This window comes from Coloeus monedula (assembly GCF_965178545.1).
Source record: "Coloeus monedula genome assembly, chromosome: 7".
Lineage (NCBI taxonomy): Eukaryota > Metazoa > Chordata > Aves > Passeriformes > Corvidae > Coloeus > Coloeus monedula.
The window spans coordinates 17,284,865-17,306,267 of NC_138787.1; the positions used below are offsets into that span (position 1 = coordinate 17,284,865).

At 41.1% G+C, this 21,403-nt stretch overlaps 1 protein-coding gene across 34 annotated transcripts in view; it reads left to right on the forward strand.

The window, feature by feature from the left end:
* TTN (titin) overlaps nucleotides 1-21,403 on the forward strand; it is a 245,121-nt gene that overhangs the window by 199,243 nt on the left and 24,475 nt on the right. For all 34 annotated transcript variants that reach the window (XM_082285106.1, XM_082285116.1, XM_082285134.1 and 31 more), the window contains 9 exons: nucleotides 58-17,163; nucleotides 17,489-17,785; nucleotides 17,890-18,477; nucleotides 18,574-18,876; nucleotides 19,005-19,301; nucleotides 19,764-20,051; nucleotides 20,139-20,438; nucleotides 20,538-20,840; nucleotides 21,003-21,308. In XM_082285106.1, coding sequence (XP_082141232.1) covers nucleotides 58-17,163; nucleotides 17,489-17,785; nucleotides 17,890-18,477; nucleotides 18,574-18,876; nucleotides 19,005-19,301; nucleotides 19,764-20,051; nucleotides 20,139-20,438; nucleotides 20,538-20,840; nucleotides 21,003-21,308 — 19,788 coding nt within the window. The remainder of the gene's footprint in view (nucleotides 1-57; nucleotides 17,164-17,488; nucleotides 17,786-17,889; nucleotides 18,478-18,573; nucleotides 18,877-19,004; nucleotides 19,302-19,763; nucleotides 20,052-20,138; nucleotides 20,439-20,537; nucleotides 20,841-21,002; nucleotides 21,309-21,403) is intronic.

The following is a 21,403-nucleotide window of genomic DNA, read 5'->3' on the forward strand; positions in this document are numbered from 1 at the left end:
GAGCATAAGAATGACTTCTACTGTCATGTAATATTTTACCTTTTATTTGCTTTTCAGACCCACCAGGTCCACCTGCAAATCCAAGAGTGACTGATACTACAAAGACAAGTGCATCTTTAGCCTGGGGAAAGCCTCACTATGATGGCGGTCTTGAAATCACTGGCTATATAGTTGAGCATCAAAAAGAAGGGGAAGATGAATGGGTGAAAGACACAATAGGGACTGCTTTAAGAATCACTCAGTTTGTTGTAGCTCATCTGCAGACAGGGGCCAAGTATAATTTCAGAATCTCTGCCATGAATGCTGCAGGTGTCGGTGAACCAGCCATAATTCCAAGTGTGGAAATCACTGACCGAGAAGAGATTCCTGACTTTGAACTGGATGCTGAGCTAAGAAGAACACTTGTTGTTAGAGCTGGATTAACTATTCGGATTTTTGTACCAATTAAAGGACGTCCAACTCCAGAAGTTACATGGACAAAAGATGATGTCTCGCTCAAAGGACGTGCCAGTATTGAAAATACCGACTCTTTTACACTCTTGATTGTCACAGAGTGCACCAGATATGATGCAGGAAAATATGTAATGACTCTTGAAAACGCTGCTGGTAAGAAGACTGGCTTTGTAAATGTGAAAGTCTTGGATACACCAGGTCCGCCAATAAACCTTAAACCTAGAGAAATAACCAAAGACAGCATCACCCTCCAATGGGATATGCCTCTGGTAGATGGAGGTTCACGTATAACAAACTATATTGTTGAGAAACGTGAATCAACTCGGAAGGCATATTCGACAGTCACAACCAACTGCCAGAAGTGTTCTTTCAAAATTCCTAATTTGTCTGAGGGGTGTGAATATTATTTCAGAGTTCTGGCTGAAAATGAGTACGGTATTGGTGAGCCAGCTGAAACTGCAGAACCAGTAAAAGCTTCTGAGGCCCCATCCCCACCTGAGAGCCTTAATATTATGGATATAACACGGAACTCAGTTAGCCTAGCTTGGCCAAAACCAGAACATGATGGTGGCAGCAAGATCACTGGGTATGTAATTGAAGCACAAAGAAAAGGAACCAACCAGTGGGCACATATCACCACTGTAAAAACACTGGACTGTGTGGTAAAGAATCTAACTGAAAATGAAGAGTATACTTTCCAGGTTATGGCAGTTAACAGTGCTGGAAGAAGTGCCCCAAGAGAAAGCAGACCAGTTATTATCAAGGAGCAAACAATGCTACCAGAGTTTGACCTCCGCGCTCTTTACCAGAAAACAGTCATTGCCAAAGCTGGTGACAATATCAAGATTGAAATCCCTGTACTTGGTCGTCCAAGGCCTACTGTGACTTGGAAGAAAGAAGACCAGATACTTAAGCAAACACAAAGGGTAAATTACGAAAATACAGCAACTGCAACCATACTGACCATCAATGAATGTATTCGAAGTGATAGTGGTCAATATCCACTGTCAGCTAAAAATATTGTTGGAGAAGTTAGTGAAGTAATCACAGTTCAGGTTCATGACATACCCGGACCGCCTACTGGACCAATCAAGTTTGAAGAAATTTCATGTGATTTCGTGACATTCTCGTGGGAGCCGCCTTTGAATGATGGTGGTGTACCAATAAGTAACTACGTTGTAGAAATGCGTCAGACTGACAGTACCACGTGGACTGAATTGGCAACTACAGTGATACGTACTACATTTAAAGCCATTCGTCTTACTACTGGAGTTGAGTATCAGTTCCGCGTTAAAGCTCAAAACAGATATGGAATTGGTCCAGCCATTACTTCAGAGTCTGTAGTTGCCAACTACCCATTTAAGGTACCTGGGCCTCCTGGCACTCCTCAGGTGATTGCAGTCACCAAAGAAACCATGACCATTAGCTGGAATGAGCCAGTTACTGATGGTGGAAGCCCAATACTGGGATATCACATCGAAAGAAAAGAGCGAAACAGCATTGTTTGGCAGACTGTAAGTAAAATGTTGGTGTCAGGCAATATCTTTAAATCAACTGGACTTACCGATGGCATTGCATATGAATTCCGTGTTATAGCAGAAAATCTGGCTGGGAAGAGTAAGCCAAGCAAGCCATCTGAGCCTGTGTTTGCCCTGGACCCAATAGATCCACCTGGTAAGCCGATACCTCTGAACATTACAAGACATGCGGTTACGCTGAAGTGGACTAAACCAGAATACAATGGAGGTTTTAAGATAACTGGCTACACTGTTGAAAAAAGAGACCTTCCTAATGGCCGTTGGCTGAAGGCTAATTTCAGCAATATACTAGAGACTGAATTCACTGTAAGTGGTTTGACGGAAGATGCTGCCTATGAATTCCGTGTCATTGCTAGGAATGCTGGTGGAGCTGTTAGTCAGCCCTCAGAGCCATCAGATGCAATCACTTGTAGAGATGACATTGAAGCACCAAGGATAAAGGTGGATGCTAAATACAAGGAGACCATAGTGCTGAAAGCAGGTGAAGTTTTCAGACTTGAGGCCGATGTTTCAGGTCGCCCTCCACCAACTATGATGTGGACAAAGGGAGAAAAAGAACTTGAAGACACAGCAAAATTAGAAATAAAAATAGCAGATTTCTCTACCATTCTCATCAATAAAGATTCCTCAAGAAGAGATGGTGGTGCTTATACACTTACTGCAACAAACCCTGGTGGCTTTGCCAAGCATGTCTTCAATGTTAAAGTTCTTGACAGACCTGGCCCCCCAGAGGGGCCTTTGGCTGTGTCTGAAGTCACTGCAGAAAAATGTGTGCTGTCATGGCTACCCCCACTGGATGATGGAGGAGCAAAGATTGACCATTATGTGGTTGAAAAACGTGAAACAAGTAGATTGGCATGGACATCTGTAGGCACAGAAGTTCCAGTGACTAAATTGAAAGTTACTAAACTGTTGAAGGGCAATGAGTACGTGTTCCGAGTTATGGCTGTTAACAAATATGGAGTTGGTGAGCCTCTGGAATCAGAGCCCATTATTGCAGTAAATCCATATGTTCCACCTGATCCACCTAAAACACCTGAAGTTACAGCAATAACAAAGGATTCTATGGTTGTCTGTTGGGGCCATCCTGATTCTGATGGTGGGAGCCCCATAACTAACTATATTGTGGAACGTCGAGACAGGACTGGTCTACGGTGGGTGAAATGCAACAAAAGGGTTGTTACTGACTTGCGTTATAAAGTGTCTGGACTGACAGAAGGCCACGAATATGAATACAGAGTCATGGCGGAAAACGCTGCTGGTATCAGTGAGCCAAGCCCAGCCAGTCCATTCTATAAGGCCTGTGATACTGTATTTAAGCCTGGTCCCCCAGGTAATCCTCGTGTTTTGGATAGCAGCAAGTCCTCTATTACAATAGCATGGAACAAACCAATATATGATGGTGGTTCAGAGATCACAGGTTATATGGTTGAGATTGCACTACCTGAAGAAGATGAGTGGAAGATTGTAACTCCACCAATGGGTTTAAAGGCCACTTCTTTTACCATCACTGACTTGAAAGAAAATCAAGAGTATAAAATACGGATATATGCGATGAACTCTGAAGGTCTTGGAGAACCTGCTCTTGTTCCTGGCACTCCAAAAGCTGAAGAAAGAATGCTACCTCCAGAGATTGAACTTGATGCAGAACTACGTAAAGTTGTAACTATTAGAGCTTGCTGTACTCTAAGACTCTTTGTCCCAATTAAAGGAAGACCAGCACCTGAAGTAAAATGGACAAGGGAACATGGGGAATCTTTGGATAGAGCGAGCATTGAATCAACAAGCTCTTACACTTTACTTATTGTTGAAAATGTAAATAGATTTGATAGTGGCAAATACATACTGACAATTGAAAACAGCTCAGGTAGTAAGTCAGCATTTGTGAATGTCAGAGTTCTTGATACTCCAGGGGCACCTCAAGATTTGAAAATAAAAGAAGTTACAAAATCTTCAGTTACACTCACATGGGAACCTCCTCTCATAGATGGTGGCTCTAAAATAAAAAATTACATAGTTGAAAAGCGTGAATCAACCAGAAAAGCTTATTCAACTGTTAATGCCAATTGCCACAAGACCAGCTGGAAAGTTGATTCACTGCAAGAAGGCTGCAACTACTACTTCAGAGTCCTAGCTGAAAATGAGTATGGAATAGGCCTTCCAGTTGAAACTTCAGAATCCATAAAAGTATCAGAAAGACCACTTCCACCAGGGAAAATAACTTTGTTGGATGTGACAAGAAATAGCGTATCCTTATCTTGGGAAAAGCCCGAACATGATGGTGGTAGCAGAATTCTGGGCTATATTGTAGAAATGCAAAGTAAAGGCAGTGAAAAGTGGTCAACCTGTGCTACAGTAAAAGCTACTGAAGCCACTATCACAGGATTGATCCAAGGTGAAGAATACACCTTCCGTGTTTCAGCTCAGAATGAGAAAGGTATCAGTGATCCTCGCCAGCTGGGTATACCAGTTGTTGCAAAAGATCTTGTGATCCCACCAGCTTTCAAACTACTGTTTACCACTTTCAGTGTTCTAGCAGGAGAGGACTTAAAGGTTGATGTTCCTTTTGTTGGTCGACCCAAACCAGCAGTGTCTTGGCATAAAGACAATGTGGCATTGAAGCAGACTACAAGAGTAAATGCAGAAAGCTCAGAAAACAACACCGTATTAACAATAAAAGAAGCATGCAGAGAAGATGTGGGATCATATTTAGTTAAACTTACAAACTCTGCTGGTGAAGCAGCTGAGACCCTAAATATTGTTGTCCTTGACAAACCAGGACCTCCAACTGGACCAGTAAAAGTAGATGAAGTAACGGCAGATAGTATTACCATTTCCTGGGAACCACCCAAGTATGATGGTGGTAGCTCTATCAATAACTACATTGTAGAAAGAAGAGACACTTCCACCACTACTTGGCACATTGTATCAGCTACTGTTGCAAGAACAACTATAAAAGCAAGTCGTTTAAAGACTGGGTGTGAATATCAATTCAGAATCGCAGCTGAGAACAGATATGGGAAGAGTACGTATCTCACCTCAGAGTCAATAATAGCCCAATACCCATTTAAAGTTCCTGGTCCACCTGGAACTCCTTTTGTAACAAATGTCTCAAAAGACAGCATGGTGGTACAATGGCATGAACCAGTCAACGATGGCGGCAGCAGGATCATTGGTTATCACTTGGAGCGCAAAGAAAGAAACAGCATTCTGTGGGCTAAACTGAATAAAACACCTATTCCGGATACCAAATTTAAGACAACTGGCCTTGAGGAAGGTCTTGAATATGAATTCAGAGTCTATGCAGAAAATATAGTAGGAATTGGAAAGGCAAGTAGAACATCTGAATGCTTTACTGCACGTGACCCGTGTGACCCTCCAGGTCGTCCAGAACCTGTAATTGTCACAAGAAACTCAGTAACACTTCAGTGGAAGAAACCTATATATGATGGTGGAAGCAAGATCACAGGCTATGTTGTTGAAAAGAAGGAATTACCTGATGGCCGTTGGATGAAAGCAAGCTTTACAAATGTCATTGATACTCAATTTGAAGTAACTGGTCTGGTCGAAAACCAGAGATACGAGTTTCGTGTTATAGCACGAAATGCTGCAGGCATTTTCAGTGAACCATCTGAGAGCTCAGGGGCAATTACAGCAAGAGATGAAGTAGAACCACCTCAAATAAGTATGGATCCAAAATACAAAGACACTATTGTAGTGCATGCTGGTGAGTCTTTCAAGCTTGATGCTGATGTTCGTGGCAAACCAATACCTTCCATTCAGTGGTTAAAAGGTGATCGTGAGCTGACAAGCACTGCTCATATGGAAATAAAAACTACTGATTTTGCAACAAGCCTTAGTGTGAAGGAAGCCACGAGAGTTGACAGTGGGCAGTATGTACTACTGGCAAAGAATGTTGCAGGTGAAAAGAAGGTTCCTGTTAATGTCAAAGTTCTTGATAGGCCTGGACCACCAGAAGGACCTGTTGAGATTACAGGTGTTACAGCTGAAAAATGCACACTGTCATGGAAACCTCCACTACAAGATGGTGGTAGCGATATTTCGCACTATGTTGTAGAAAAAAGGGAAACCAGTCGCTTGGTGTGGACTGTTGTTGACTCAAATGTGCAAACCTTGAGTTGTAAAGTTACAAAACTTCTCGAAGGAAATGAATATGTTTTCCGCATCATGGCAGTAAATAAGTATGGTATTGGTGAACCTCTTGAGTCTGACCCAGTAGTCGCAAAGAACCCATTTGTAGTGCCACTTGCTCCAAAGGCTCCAGAAGTCACAGCAGTTACCAAGGATTCTATGATAGTTGTATGGGAAAGGCCAGCCTCAGATGGCGGAAGTGAGATCCTAGGCTACGTCCTTGAAAAGCGAGATAAGGAAGGCATTCGCTGGACAAGATGTAACAAACGCCTGATAAGTGAACTGCGATACAGAGTGACTGGTCTTATAGAAAATCATGATTATGAGTACAGAGTTTCAGCTGAAAATGCTGCTGGCCTAAGTGAACCAAGTCCACCTTCTACTTACTACAAAGCATGTGATCCTATTTACAAGCCTGGTCCACCCAACAATCCTAAAGTCACGGATGTTACAAGATCTTCAGTTTTTCTTTCATGGGGTAAACCTATCTATGATGGTGGCTCTGAAATTCAGGGATACATTGTGGAAAAATGTGATGTAAGTGATGGTGAATGGGCAATTTGTACCCCTCCAACTGGAATTAAGAATACTCACATGGAAGTAGAAAAATTAGTGGAAAAACACGAATACAAATTCCGCATATGTGCAGTAAATAAAGCAGGAGTTGGAGAGCATGCAGATGTTCCTGGTTCTGTTATTGTAGAAGAAAAGATGGAGGCACCAGACCTTGACCTTGACATGGAATTAAGGAAGATTGTAAATGTGAGGGCAGGAGGTTCCTTAAGACTGTTTGTTCCCATCAGAGGTCGTCCAACACCTGAAGTAAAATGGGGTAAAGTGGATGGTGACATCAGAGAAGCAGCTATTATTGATACCACTAGCAGCTTTACTTCCCTTGTTCTAGATAATGTTAACAGATTTGATAGCGGAAAGTATACTCTGACCTTGGAAAACAGCAGTGGAACAAAGTCTGCCTTTGTCAGTGTAAGAGTACTGGATACCCCAAGTGCACCTGTTAATTTAAAAATCAGAGAGATCACTAAAGACTCTGTTTCACTTTCATGGGAGCCTCCTCTCTTGGATGGTGGAGCAAAAATAAAGAATTTCATTATTGAAAAGCGTGAAGCAACAAGAAAGGCATATGCAGCTGTTGTAACAAACTGCCACAAAACTTCATGGAAAGTAGATCAACTTCAGGAGGGCTGCTATTACTTCTTCAGAATCTCTGCTGAGAATGAATATGGAATTGGCCTCCCTGCAGAAACCAGTGACCCAATTAAAGTTGCTGAAGTTCCACAGCCTCCTGGGAAAATAACAGTGGATGATGTCACAAGAAACAGTGTCTCACTTAGCTGGGCAAAACCTGAACATGATGGTGGTAGCAAAATCATACAATATATTGTTGAAATGCAAGCAAAGGGGAGTGAAAAGTGGTCAGAGTGTGCTCGTGTTAAAACGCTTGAAGCAGTTGTTACTAATCTAACTCAAGGGGAAGAATATCTTTTTAGAGTAATGGCTGTAAATGAAAAGGGTAAGAGTGATCCTAGAGCACTTGCAGTTCCAATAGTTGCCAAAGATCTGGTGATTGAACCTGATGTAAGACCTGCTTTCCACAGTTACAGTGTTCAGGTGGGACAGGATCTGAAAGTAGAAATACCAATTGCAGGTCGACCTAAACCAACTGTTACCTGGGTTAAAGATGGCCAGCCATTAAGGCAGACAACAAGAGTCAATGTTAGCGATTCAGCTGATCTCACTATATTGAATCTTAAGGAAACTAGCAAAGAAGACAGTGGCACTTATGAAATCACTGTGGCTAATGTTGTTGGACAAAAGTCTGCCTCTGTTGAAATTATTACTCTAGACAAACCTGACCCTCCAGTTGGACCTGTGAAGTTTGACGAAATAAGTGCAGAAAGTATTACCCTATCATGGAATCCCCCAGTGTACACAGGCGGCTGCCAAATCACCAACTATGTTGTTCACAAGAGAGATACAACAACCACTGTATGGGAAACAGTTTCGGCTACTGTTGCAAGAACTACACTGAAGGTGACTAAACTGAAAACTGGTTCAGAATACCAGTTCAGAATATTTGCTGAGAATAGGTATGGGCAGAGTTTTGCATTGGAATCTGCACCGGTTGTAGCACAGTATCCCTACAAGGAACCAGGACCCCCTGGCACACCATTTGTAACAACAGTTACAAAAGACTCCATGGTCGTACAATGGCATGAGCCAATAAATGATGGCGGCAGTAGAGTGTTGGGCTACCATCTTGAGAGGAAGGAGAAAAACAGCATTCTGTGGACTAAAGTAAACAAGACTATTATTCAGGACACAAGTTTTAAGACAAATAACCTTGAAGAAGGAATTGAATATGAGTTTCGAGTTTCTGCAGAAAATATTGTTGGTGTAGGCAGAACAAGTAAAGTTTCTGAGTGCTATGTAGCTCGTGATCCATGTGATCCTCCAGGTCGCCCAGAAGCTATAATAATAAAAAGAAGCTCTATTACTCTACAGTGGACCAAACCAGAATACGATGGTGGAAGTAAGGTTACTGGTTATATTGTAGAGAAACGTGACTTACCAGATGGTCGCTGGATGAAAGCTAGCTTCACAAATATCATTGAAACTCAGTTCACTGTAACAGGACTTACTGAAGACCAAAGATACGAATTTAGAGTAATTGCAAAGAACGCTGCAGGTGCAATAAGCAAACCTTCTGACAGTACAGGACCAATAACAGCAAGGGATGAAGTTGAACTTCCACGAATTTCAATGGATCCAAAGTACAAAGACACTATTGTTGTAAATGCTGGTGAAACATTCAGACTTGAGGCTGATGTTCATGGAAAGCCACTACCAACCATTAAGTGGTACAAAGGAGATAAAGAGCTTGAGGACACTGCTAGATATGAAGTAAAGAACACAGATTTCAGTGCATTAATAATTGTAAAAGATGCTGTTAGAGTTGATGGTGGACAGTACATTCTAGAAGCCTCTAATGTTGCAGGAACAAAGACAGTAACAGTAAACGTAAAAGTCTTGGACAGGCCAGGACCTCCGGAGGGCCCAGTCCAAGTGACAGGAGTTACAGCTGAAAAATGTGCATTGGCATGGGGTCCTCCTCTTCATGATGGTGGCAGTGATATTTCTCATTATATTGTAGAGAAGAGAGAAACTAGCCGGCTGGCATGGACTGTGGTTGCTTCAGAGGTTTTGCCTACAATGCTGAAAGTAACAAAACTCTTGGAAGGAAATGAATACGTCTTCCGGATCATGGCAGTTAACAAATATGGGGTTGGTGAACCGTTAGAATCTGTGCCAGTAATGATGAAAAATCCATTTGTGGTTCCTGGACCACCAAAGGCCTTGGAAATTACCAACATCACAAAGGATTCTATGACTGTCTGCTGGACCCGGCCAGATAGCGATGGAGGTAGTGAAATTGTAGGTTACATTGTAGAAAAGAGAGACCGAGCAGGCATCAGATGGATAAAATGCAATAAACGCCGCATTACAGATTTGCGATTAAGAGTTACAGGATTAACAGAGGATCATGAATATGAATTCAGAGTTTCTGCTGAAAATGCTGCTGGAATTGGTGAACCAAGCCAGGTTTCTCCCTACTTTAAAGCTTGTGACCCGATGTTCAAGCCTGGCCCACCTACAAATGCCCATGTTGTGGATACCACCAAAAGTTCCATTATACTTGGTTGGAGTAAACCTATTTATGATGGTGGTTGTGAAATCCAGGGATACCTTGTAGAAATCTGTAAAGCAGATGAAGATGAATGGTCACTTGTTACTCCACAGACAGGTATACGTGCCACTCGATTTGAGATCAAAAAGCTTACTGAACATCAAGAATACAAACTACGAGTGTGTGCTCTCAACAAGATTGGTGTGGGAGAGGCTGCATCAGTTCCTGGTACTATTAAACCAGAAGACAAACTTGAAGCTCCAGAACTTGATATTGATTCAGAGCTAAGGAAAGGGATAGTGGTTAGAGCTGGTGGATCTGCTAGGATTCACATACCATTCAGGGGACGACCAACACCTGACATCACATGGTCTCGAGAAGAAGGTGAATTCTCAGAAAAAGTTCAGATCGATAAAGGCATAAACTACACACAACTTTCAATTGACAACTGTGATAGAAATGATGCTGGAAAGTATATTCTTAAGTTAGAGAACAGTAGTGGTTCTAAATCTGCATTTGTTACAGTAAAAGTCTTGGACACACCAGGACCCCCTCAAAACTTAGTGGTAAAGGATATAAAGAAGGATTCTGCTGTATTATCTTGGGAACCACCAGTTATTGATGGTGGTGCAAAGGTAAAGAACTACGTAATAGATAAGCGTGAGTCAACCAGGAAGGCATTTGCAAATGTAAGTGCTAAGTGTGGCAAGACAAGTTTTAAAGTTGAAAATCTTACAGAAGGAGCAATTTATTACTTCAGAGTTATGGCTGAAAATGAATATGGAATTGGTGTTCCAGTTGAAACCAGGGATGCTGTCAAAGCCTCAGAGCCACCTCTGCCTCCTGGGAAAGTAACACTCACTGATGTGACTCAGAGAAGTGCATCATTTACGTGGGAAAAACCTGAACATGATGGAGGTAGCAGAATTTTGGGATACCTTGTTGAAATGTTGCCAAAAGGAACAGAAAAATGGAGTGTTGTTAGTGAGACCAAAACATGTAATGCAGAGGTGTCTGGTTTGAGTCCAGGACAGGAATATCAATTCCGTGTGATTGCCTACAATGAAAAAGGCAAAAGTGATCCCAGAGCGCTTGGAATTCCTGTGATAGCTAAAGACTTGACTATTGAGCCAAGTTTCAAACTGATGTTTAATACATATAGTGTACAAGCTGGAGAAGACCTGAAGGTAGAAGTACCATTTATAGGTAGACCCAAACCTACTATTACTTGGACAAAAGATGAGCAGCCACTGAAAGAGACAACCAGATTAAATATTCAGAATACAACAACATCAACTATTTTACATATTAAAGAAAGCAACAGAGAAGACTTTGGCAAATATACAGTAACAGCAACAAATGCAGCAGGTACAGCAACAGAGCACCTGAGCATAATTGTACTAGAAAAGCCTGGCCCACCACGAGGACCTGTCCGCTTTGATGAAATTAGTGCAGACTTTGTTGTTTTATCATGGGATCCACCTGATTATACTGGCGGCTGTCAGATAAGCAACTATATAGTAGAAAAGCGTGACACAAGCACTACCACATGGAACATTGTGTCAGCAACTGTTGCAAGAACAACCATCAAAGCAACAAAGCTTAAAACAGGTTCTGAATACCAGTTCAGGATTTCTGCTGAAAATAGATATGGAAAGAGCTCTCCTTTGGCTTCTAAATCAGTTGTTGTGCAATACCCCTACAAGGTGCCTGGACCACCTGGAACCCCATTTGTCACAGCAGCTTCCAAGGACCATATGATTGTACAATGGCATGAACCGGTTAATGATGGAGGAAGCAAAGTTCTTGGCTACCATCTTGAGCGTAAAGATAAGAACAGCATTCTTTGGACAAAACAGAACAAGTCACTTATTGTGGACACCAAATATAAAACAGACGGCCTTGAAGAAGGTCTTGAATATGAGTTCAGAGTTTCTGCTGAAAACATTGTTGGCATTGGCAAAGTCAGCAAAGTATCAGAACTGTATGTTGCCCGAGATCCTTGTGACCCACCTGGCCGCCCAGAGGCCATTGTTGTTACAAGAAGTAACATCACACTGAAGTGGAAAAAGCCAGAATATGATGGTGGAAGCAAAATAACTGGTTATATTGTAGAAAAGAAAGAACTGCCAGATGGTCGCTGGATGAAAGCCAGCTTTACAAATGTGTTGGAAACAGAATTTACAGTAAGTGGTCTTGTTGAAAACCAACGATATGAATTCAGAGTAATTGCAAGAAATGCAGCAGGTTGCTTGAGTGAACCATCTGAAAGTTCAGGGCCTATTACTGCCAGAGATGAAATTGAAGCACCAGGAGCTTCACTGGATCCTAAATACAGAGATGTAATTGTTGTTCATGCTGGAGAAACCTTTGTTCTTGAAGCTGATATCCATGGCAAACCTATTCCTGACATTACATGGTCAAAAGATGGTAAAGACCTTGAAGAAACAACTGCAAGAATGGAAATTAAATCTACCATTGAGAAAACAATTCTCACTGTCAAAGACTGTATAAGAGTAGATGGAGGTCACTATACTCTTAACCTCAAAAATGTTGGTGGCACCAAATCTATACCAATCACTGTAAAAGTGCTTGACAGACCAGGACCTCCAGAAGGACCTTTGAACATTACAGGTGTCACTGCAGAAAAATGCTACTTGTCATGGTCTCCACCTTTACATGATGGTGGTTCTAGTATCTCACATTATATCATTGAGAAGAGAGAGACAAGTAGGCTTTCATGGACACAAGTAGCAACAGACGTCCAGGCTCTTAACCACAAAGTAACCAAACTCCTTCCTGGCAATGAATACATTTTCCGTGTAATGGCAGTCAATAAATATGGAATTGGAGAGCCCTTGGAATCTGAACCAGTTGTGGCTCGTAATCCATACAAACCCCCTGGTCCTCCTTCAACTCCTGAAGTTTCAGCAATCACAAAAGATTCTATGGTGGTAACATGGGGTCGCCCAGAAGACAACGGGGGAGCTGAAATTGAAGGTTACATACTTGAAAAACGAGACAAAGATGGTATCCGGTGGACCAAATGCAATAAGAAAAGGCTGACAGACTTGCGATTCAGAGTAACAGGTCTAACTGATGGGCATTTCTATGAATTTAGAGTGTCTGCTGAAAATGCTGCAGGGGTAGGGGAACCCAGTGGGCCATCCATTTTCTATCGTGCTTGTGATGTTTTATATCCTCCAGGTCCACCTAGCAATCCAAAGGTTACAGATACTTCCAGGTCATCAGTTTCCCTTGCCTGGAGTAAGCCCATTTATGATGGTGGTGCTCCTGTTAAAGGATATGTAGTAGAAGTAAAAGAAGCTGCTGCTGATGAATGGACTACCTGCACCCCACCAACAGGCCTACAAGCAAAACAGTTCACTGTGACAAAACTGAAAGAAAACCAGGAGTATAACTTCCGCATCTGTGCCATCAACTCAGAAGGAGTAGGAGAACCTGCGACTATACCTGGTGCAGTCTTAGCAGAGGACAAGGTTGAACCTCCTGAAATTGAACTTGGTGCAGATCTCAGAAAAGTAGTCACTGTACGTGCTAGTGGTACTTTACGCCTGTTTGTCACCATCAAAGGAAGACCAGAACCTGAAGTTAAATGGGAGAAAGCAGAAGGAACAATTAGTGAGCGAGCTCAGATTGAAGTCACCAGTTCCTACACAATGCTGGTCATTGACAATGTCAATAGATTTGATAGTGGTAGATACAATCTTACTTTAGAGAACAACAGTGGCAAAAAATCAGCTTTTGTTAATGTCAGAGTGCTTGATACACCTAGTGCACCTCTAAATCTCACAATCAGAGAAGTGAAAAAAGATTCTGTAACTTTAGCCTGGGAACCACCACTTATTGATGGTGGAGCTAAAATTACCAACTATGTAGTTGAAAAGCGAGAATCCACAAGAAAGGCATATGCCACAGTTACAAGCAACTGTACTAAGAATTCCTTCAAGATTACTCAACTACAAGAAGGATGTAGTTACTACTTCCGTGTTCTAGCTGTAAATGAATATGGGGCTGGTTTACCAGCAGAAACTGCTGATCCAGTTAAGGTATCTGAACCACCTGCTCCACCTTCAAAGGTCATTCTTGTTGATGTGACTCGCAATTCTGCTTCAATTAAATGGGAAAAGCCAGAGAGCGATGGTGGCAGTAAAATTACGGGTTATGTAGTAGAAATGCAAACTAAAGGAAGTACAAAATGGAGTGCATGTACACAGGTGAAAACATTGGAAGCAACAATAACAGGCTTAAGTATGGGAGAAGAGTACAGTTTCAGAGTGCTTGCTGTTAATGAAAAAGGAAAAAGTGATCCAAGAGAACTTGGTGTCCCAGTCATTGCAAAAGATATTGAAATTCAGCCATCTGTTGAGCTCCTTTTTAGCACATTCACAGTGAAAGCTGCAGATGATCTTAAGATTGACATTCCATTCAGAGGGCGACCTCTTCCCACTGCTAGCTGGAAGAAGGATGGGAATCCCTTGAAAGAGACAACCAGGGTAAATGTTCAGACATCAAAGACTTTAACTTCACTGTCCATCAAGGAAGCTACAAACGAAGATCTGGGACATTATGAATTACATCTTTCAAATACTGCTGGATCAACAACAGCTTCTTTAACTGTAGTTGTCCTTGACAGACCAGGACCACCAACTGATGTTAAAATTGATGAAGTTAGTGCTGATAGTGTAACTCTGTCTTGGAAACCTCCAGCATACGATGGTGGATGTCATATTAGCAATTACATTGTGGAGAAGAGAGATACTACCACAACAACATGGGAGGTAGTGTCTGCAGCAGTTGCAAGAACAGCAATTAAAGTATCTCGACTCATCACTGGATCTGAATATCAGTTCCGTGTTTGTGCAGAAAACCGCTATGGGAAAAGCACTTATACTAATTCTCCTTCTGTTGTGGCAGAGTATCCATTTAAGCCTCCAGGTCCACCTGGAACGCCTCGTGTGGCACATGCAACTAAATCTTTCATGATTGTAACTTGGCAGGTGCCAGTTAATGATGGAGGTAGCGTAGTACTAGGATATCATTTGGAGCATAAAGAAAGAAGCAGCATTCTTTGGACAAAAGTCAACAAGAGCCTTATTACTGATACACAAATGAAAGTTACAGGTCTTGATGAAGGACTGATGTACGAATATCGCGTGTATGCAGAAAACATTGCTGGAATAGGCAAATGCAGTAAAGCATGTGAACCAGTTGCTGCAAGAGATCCATGTGATCCTCCTGGTCAACCAGAAGTTACTAATATTACAAGAACATCTGTCTCATTGAAATGGACTAAACCAGAATACGATGGTGGAGCTAAAGTAACAGGATATATTATTGAACGCAGAGAACTACCAGATGGTCGTTGGCTAAAATGCAATTTTACTAATGTGCAAGAAACATACTTTGATGTAGGTGGACTTACAGAAGACCAGCGTTATGAATTCCATGTGATTGCAAAGAATGCTGCTGGACTCTTCAGTCAGCCATCTGAATCAACTGGACCCGTGACCGTAAAAGATGATGTGGAGGCTCCAAGAATTATGATGGATGCCAAATTCAGGGATGTTGTAGTTGTGAAAGCTGGAGAAGTGTTTAAAGTAAATGCTGATGTTGCAGGACGGCCAATACCAGTGATTTCATGGACAAAGGATGGCAAAGAGCTCGAAGGAAAAGCTAGAGTTGAAATAGTCTCAACAGATTTCACTACTGCAATAACCATTAAGGACTGTATCCGAGGTGATTCAGGACAGTATGTATTGACATTACAGAATGTTGCAGGAACAAAATCTTTGGCAATTAATTGCAAAGTACTTGACAGACCTGGCCCACCTGCAGGTCCACTAGAAATAAATGGCCTTACTGCTGAAAAGTGCCATTTATCATGGGGACCCCCTCAAGAAAATGGCGGTGCAGATATTGATCATTATATTGTGGAAAAACGTGAGACCAGCAGAATTGCATGGACACTTTGTGAAGGAGAGCTTAAAACAACATCTTGTAAAGTGACAAAATTACTGAAAGGTAATGAGTATATTTTCAGAGTGATGGGAGTTAACAAATATGGCGTTGGGGAGCCTCTAGAAAGTGTTGCTGTCAAAGCCCTAGACCCATTTACAGTTCCAAGTCCACCTACATCTTTAGAGATCACCAGTGTGAGCAAAGATTCAATAACTCTTTGCTGGGCAAGACCTGAGTCTGATGGAGGCAATGAGATCTCTGGCTATGTAATTGAAAGGCGTGAGAAAACCAGCCTAAGATGGATTCGTGTAAACAAAAAGCCAGTTTATGATTTAAGAGTGAAATCATCAGGTCTCCGTGAAGGATGTGAATACGAATTTCGGGTTTATGCAGAAAATGCTGCTGGCCTCAGTCTTCCAAGTGAAACCACACCATTGATTAAGGCAGAAGATCCAATCTTCCTGCCATCGCCCCCATCTAAACCTAAGATTATGGATTCTACAAGGTCAAATATCACAATTGGTTGGACAAAGCCACTGTTTGATGGAGGTGCTCCAGTAACAGGATACACAGTTGAATACAAGAAAACTGATGAAACTGACTGGACAACAGCTATTCAGAATTTAAGAGGCACAGAATATACCATAACTGGATTAACATCAGGCTCTGAGTACGTTTTTAGAGTGAAATCCATTAACAAAATGGGTGTCAGTGAACCAAGTGATGTCTCAGAACCTCAGGTGGCAAAAGAAAGAGAGGAAGAACCTGCCTTTGAAATTGACAGTGAAATGCGGAAGACTTTAATTGTAAAGGCTGGTGAATCATTCACAATGACTGTTCCTTTCAGAGGCAAACCAGTCCCAAATGTAACGTGGAACAAACCAGACACTGATCTCCGTACACGTGCAAGCATTGACACTTCAAGTAATTGTACATCTCTTACTGTTGAAAAAGCAACTAGAAACGATTCTGGAAAATACACATTAACATTGCAAAACATCCTGAATACTACCACCTTGACTTTAATTGTCAAAGTTCTTGATACACCTGGCCCACCATCTAATATTGCTACAAAAGAAGTAACTAAAGAATCTGCTGTGTTATCTTGGGATGTTCCTGAAAATGATGGTGGAGCACCTGTAAAGAACTATGTAATTGAAAAACGAGAAGCTAGCAAAAAAGCGTGGGTCACTGTGACAAACAACTGTCATCGCCTGTCCTACAAAGTGACTGGTTTGCAAGAAGGTGCCATTTACTACTTCCGTGTCTCTGGAGAAAATGAATATGGTGTTGGAGTGCCTTCTGAGACCAAAGAGGGAACAAAAATAACAGGTATGTTTTATTATGAAAACAATTTGTTAATACTTAAAATAATATGTGGTTTAAAGTGTTTACTTCAAAATAATGTCAAAAGTTTTAAATCCATGTACTGTAAAATAGATCATTTTTTGTAGGTATGTCTGTAGTTTTACAAATAAAAAAGAGCTAAGTAATAGCCTGAATTTTAAATTTTTCTTGGATTTTGCTTAAAATATTTCTAATATACAAATTGGTTTAAAAACACATATTTTTGATCCAGACTGTGTTCCTGTGTAATTGCTAATATAAAAAGTAAATACCTTCTATATTGTTTAACCTGTTGCACTTTTTTTCTCAGAAAAACCCAGCCCACCAGAAAAGCTAGGAGTAACAAATGTCACAAAGGACAGTGTTTCTCTTTCATGGCTAAAACCAGAACATGATGGTGGAAGCAGAATTGTGAGCTACCTCCTTGAAGCTCTTGAGAAAGGACAGCAAAAATGGGTTAAGTGTGCAGTTGTAAAGACAACTCATCATGTTGTCCATGGTCTTAAGGAAAACGTCGACTATTTCTTCAGGGTGTCTGCAGAAAACCAAGCTGGTTTAAGTGATCCTAAGGAACTACTGCTCCCTGTTACAGTTAAAGAACAATTAGGTATGCTTCCTGACATGAGACAAAAGTTGATACACAGTCCATTGCACTCACATTTTAAAAGATGGAACATTCTTCTAATGGTTTGGAACTGTTTTCTTTTTCAGAATCTCCTGAGATTGACATGAAGGGCTTCCCTCATAACACTGTATATGTTCGAGCAGGATCAAACCTAAAAGTTGAAATTCCAGTTTCTGGAAAACCAGTGCCAAAGGTGACATTGTCTAGAGATGGTGTTGCACTGAAGCCTACCATGAGATTTCACACAGAAACCACTGCAGAAAGTCTCATCATTAACCTTAAAGAAAGTGTGGCTGCTGATGCTGGCAGATACGACATTACTGCTGCGAATTCAAGTGGCACCACAAAATCATTTGTTAATATTGTTGTGCTGGATAGACCTGGTCCTCCTGTTGGTCCTGTTGTCCTTAGCGATGTCACTGAAGAGAGTGTAACACTCAGATGGCAACCACCAGCTTATGATGGCGGAAGTCAGGTTACCAACTATATTGTACTGAAAAGAGAAACAAGTACTGCTGCTTGGTCTGAAGTGTCTGCCACTGTTGCTAGAACTGTTATCAAAGTTATGAAGCTCACAACAGGGGAAGAATACCAATTCCGTATCAAAGCTGAGAACCGCTTTGGCATCAGCGATCACATAGATTCGCAATGTGTGGTTGTCAAGCTTCCTTACAGTGAGTAATGTGCTTCTCATGGTATACATTGATATTTTAATGCTCTGATGTTAAAAATGTAATTTTGTTAACAATCACTTCTTTTGAAATCATCAGCTACCCCGGGCCCTCCTTCTACACCATGGGTCACTAATGTTACCCGAGAGAGTATTACTGTCGGATGGCATGAACCAGTCACTAATGGGGGCAATGCTATCATTGGATATCACCTGGAAATGAAAGACAGAAATAGCATACTATGGCAGAAGGCTAACAAGACCCTTATTCGTACCACTCATTTCAAAGTCACCACAATCAGCGCTGGCCTTATCTATGAATTTAGAGTTTATGCAGAAAATGCAGCTGGCATTGGAAAAGCAAGTCGTCCTTCTGATCCAGTCCTTGCAATTGATGCTTGTGGTATGTACTCCCTCGAAAAAAATGAAGCCCAACAATTTTGTTTCCCCTGTGATAATTGTTCTGTACAGTAAGCCAATATTCAAAATACCTGTTAATTATTGGCAATATTCTTACATTTCCTTCTGCAGAACCACCAAGAAATGTTCGTGCCTCAGATATTTCCAAGACCTCTATCACTCTCTCCTGGCAGAAGCCAGCATTTGATGGTGGTAGCAAAATCACTGGATACATCGTAGAAAAACGTGATCTTCCAGATGGCAGATGGACAAAAGCTAGCTTCACCAATGTTATTGAGACTCAATTCACAGTATCTGGCCTGACACAGAATTCCAAGTATGAATTCCGGGTCTTTGCGAAGAATGCTGTCGGTTCCATTAGTAATCCTTCAGATGTTGTGGGTCCTATCACATGTGTTGATACATATGGTAAGTGTTTTGCAATGATATAATGATATAATTTTGGGGTAATAAGACAATTAAAGGCTGTACTGTTTTGCAGATCCATGGTCTTTTAAATATGGAAGGCTAGTTTACAGTGATTGATTCAAGAAGCATGAGTGACTGTGAGCATTTGGGCATGACTGTAGGGAACATCTTTGGCTGTGTCTGCATTTTTAAAGTCTTCTGGTATCTTTATTCTCTGAGCAAGAGAAGTCTGCCCATGATCCAAGTGGTTATATTTATACATGTAATTGTCTTTTCTTCATATGATTAGTTCTAACTTACTCTAGGTTTATGATTTAAGTTAATATATGCTCTCTTTACTTTGATCTGTATTTATGAAATATCTTTAACTATTAGATTAAATAAGGTAGTATTATTTGGGGATTTTATTAAATACAGGGCTACAATAAACATGTTTTTAACTTATTCTTATTTTTTCTTAAGGTGCACCTGAAATCGATGTGCCACCAGAATACACAGAAGTGGTAAAGTACAAAGCAGGCACTTCAGTTAAGCTAAAACTAGGCATCTCAGGCAAGCCTATACCCACAATTGAATGGTTCAAAAATGGCAATGAGGTACTGACCAGTGCACTAGTGTCTTTTGAAAACACAACAGAATTTGCTTCTATACTCATCAAGGATGCAAATCGACTCGACAGTGGCACCTATGAATTAAAATTGAAGAATGCCATGGGTTCAGCATCAGCCCACGTTAGAGTACAGATACTTGGTATGGCTTGAGATGCAATTATATTTTACTATTAAACAATAATTCAGTAATGAATACTTAACATCTTCTTTCTTCTGCCTTCCACAGACAAGCCAGGACCCCCAAGTGGACCTATACAGTTTAAGACAGTCACTGCTGAAAAGATTACAATAATGTGGGACCCACCAGCAGATGATGGTGGTGCACCTGTAACACACTATGTTGTTGAAAAGCGGGAAACAAGTCGGGTTGTATGGTCTTTAATTTCTGAAAAACTGGAGGGATGCATTATAACTACAACAAAACTAATCAAAGGAAATGAGTATGTGTTCCGTGTCCGTGGTGTGAACAAGTTTGGAATTGGTGATCCACTGGAATCTGAACCCGTTATAGCCAAAAATTCATTTGGTAAGAAATCAGTTCTATAAAATAACTTATGCAACTGAATTGTCTTGTGTATTATTTGGAAGTAGTACTGATCTACTGACATATGTTTTTTTTACTCAGTTACACCTGGACCACCTAGTACACCAGAAGTCACAAAGATAACCAAGAATTCTATGACCGTTGTCTGGAATAGGCCCACTGTTGATGGAGGCAGTGAAATATCAGGATATTTTCTGGAGAAACGTGACAAGAAGAGTCTGAGTTGGTTCAAGGTCTCTAAGGAAACCATTCGAGACACCAGACAGAAAGTAACTGGTCTGACTGAAAACAGCGAATATCATTTCCGCGTTTGTGCTGTCAATGCAGCTGGACCAGGTCCATTCTCTGAGGCTTCTGACTTCTACAAAGCTGCAGATCCTGTTGGTAAGATTCAATGTGCATTATTTCCAAGAGGTTAGAAATCAATGGAAAATGAGTAGTTAGGGTGGGATTGTACCAATGTAATCGAGGGCAGATTTTCTTCCTCTTTACAGTTAATTGGATTCTGATTGGTGTTTTTTTTCCCCCATAAACTATCATTTACAGATAAGCCAGGCTCACCAACAAAGCTGAAAGTTGTGGATACAACCAAGACATCTGTTACCCTTGGCTGGATTAAACCTGCTTATGATGGAGGAAGTCCAATTACCCACTATGTGGTGGAGAAGAGGGAAGGTGAAGAGCAAGAATGGACTGTAGTCAGTACTAAGGGAGAAGTGAGAACAACTGAGTATGTTGTATCCCACCTTCAGCCAAGTGTTAATTATTATTTCCGTGTATCTGCCATGAATTGTGCTGGACAAGGAGAGCCTATTGAAATGATGGAACCCGTTCAAGCTAAAGATATTCTTGGTACTGTATTTTTTTGTGATTTATCGTTTTTCTGTGTGGGGTTTTTTTTTTCAAATAATTTCTTATTTTACATTCCAAGTATGCATTATTAATTT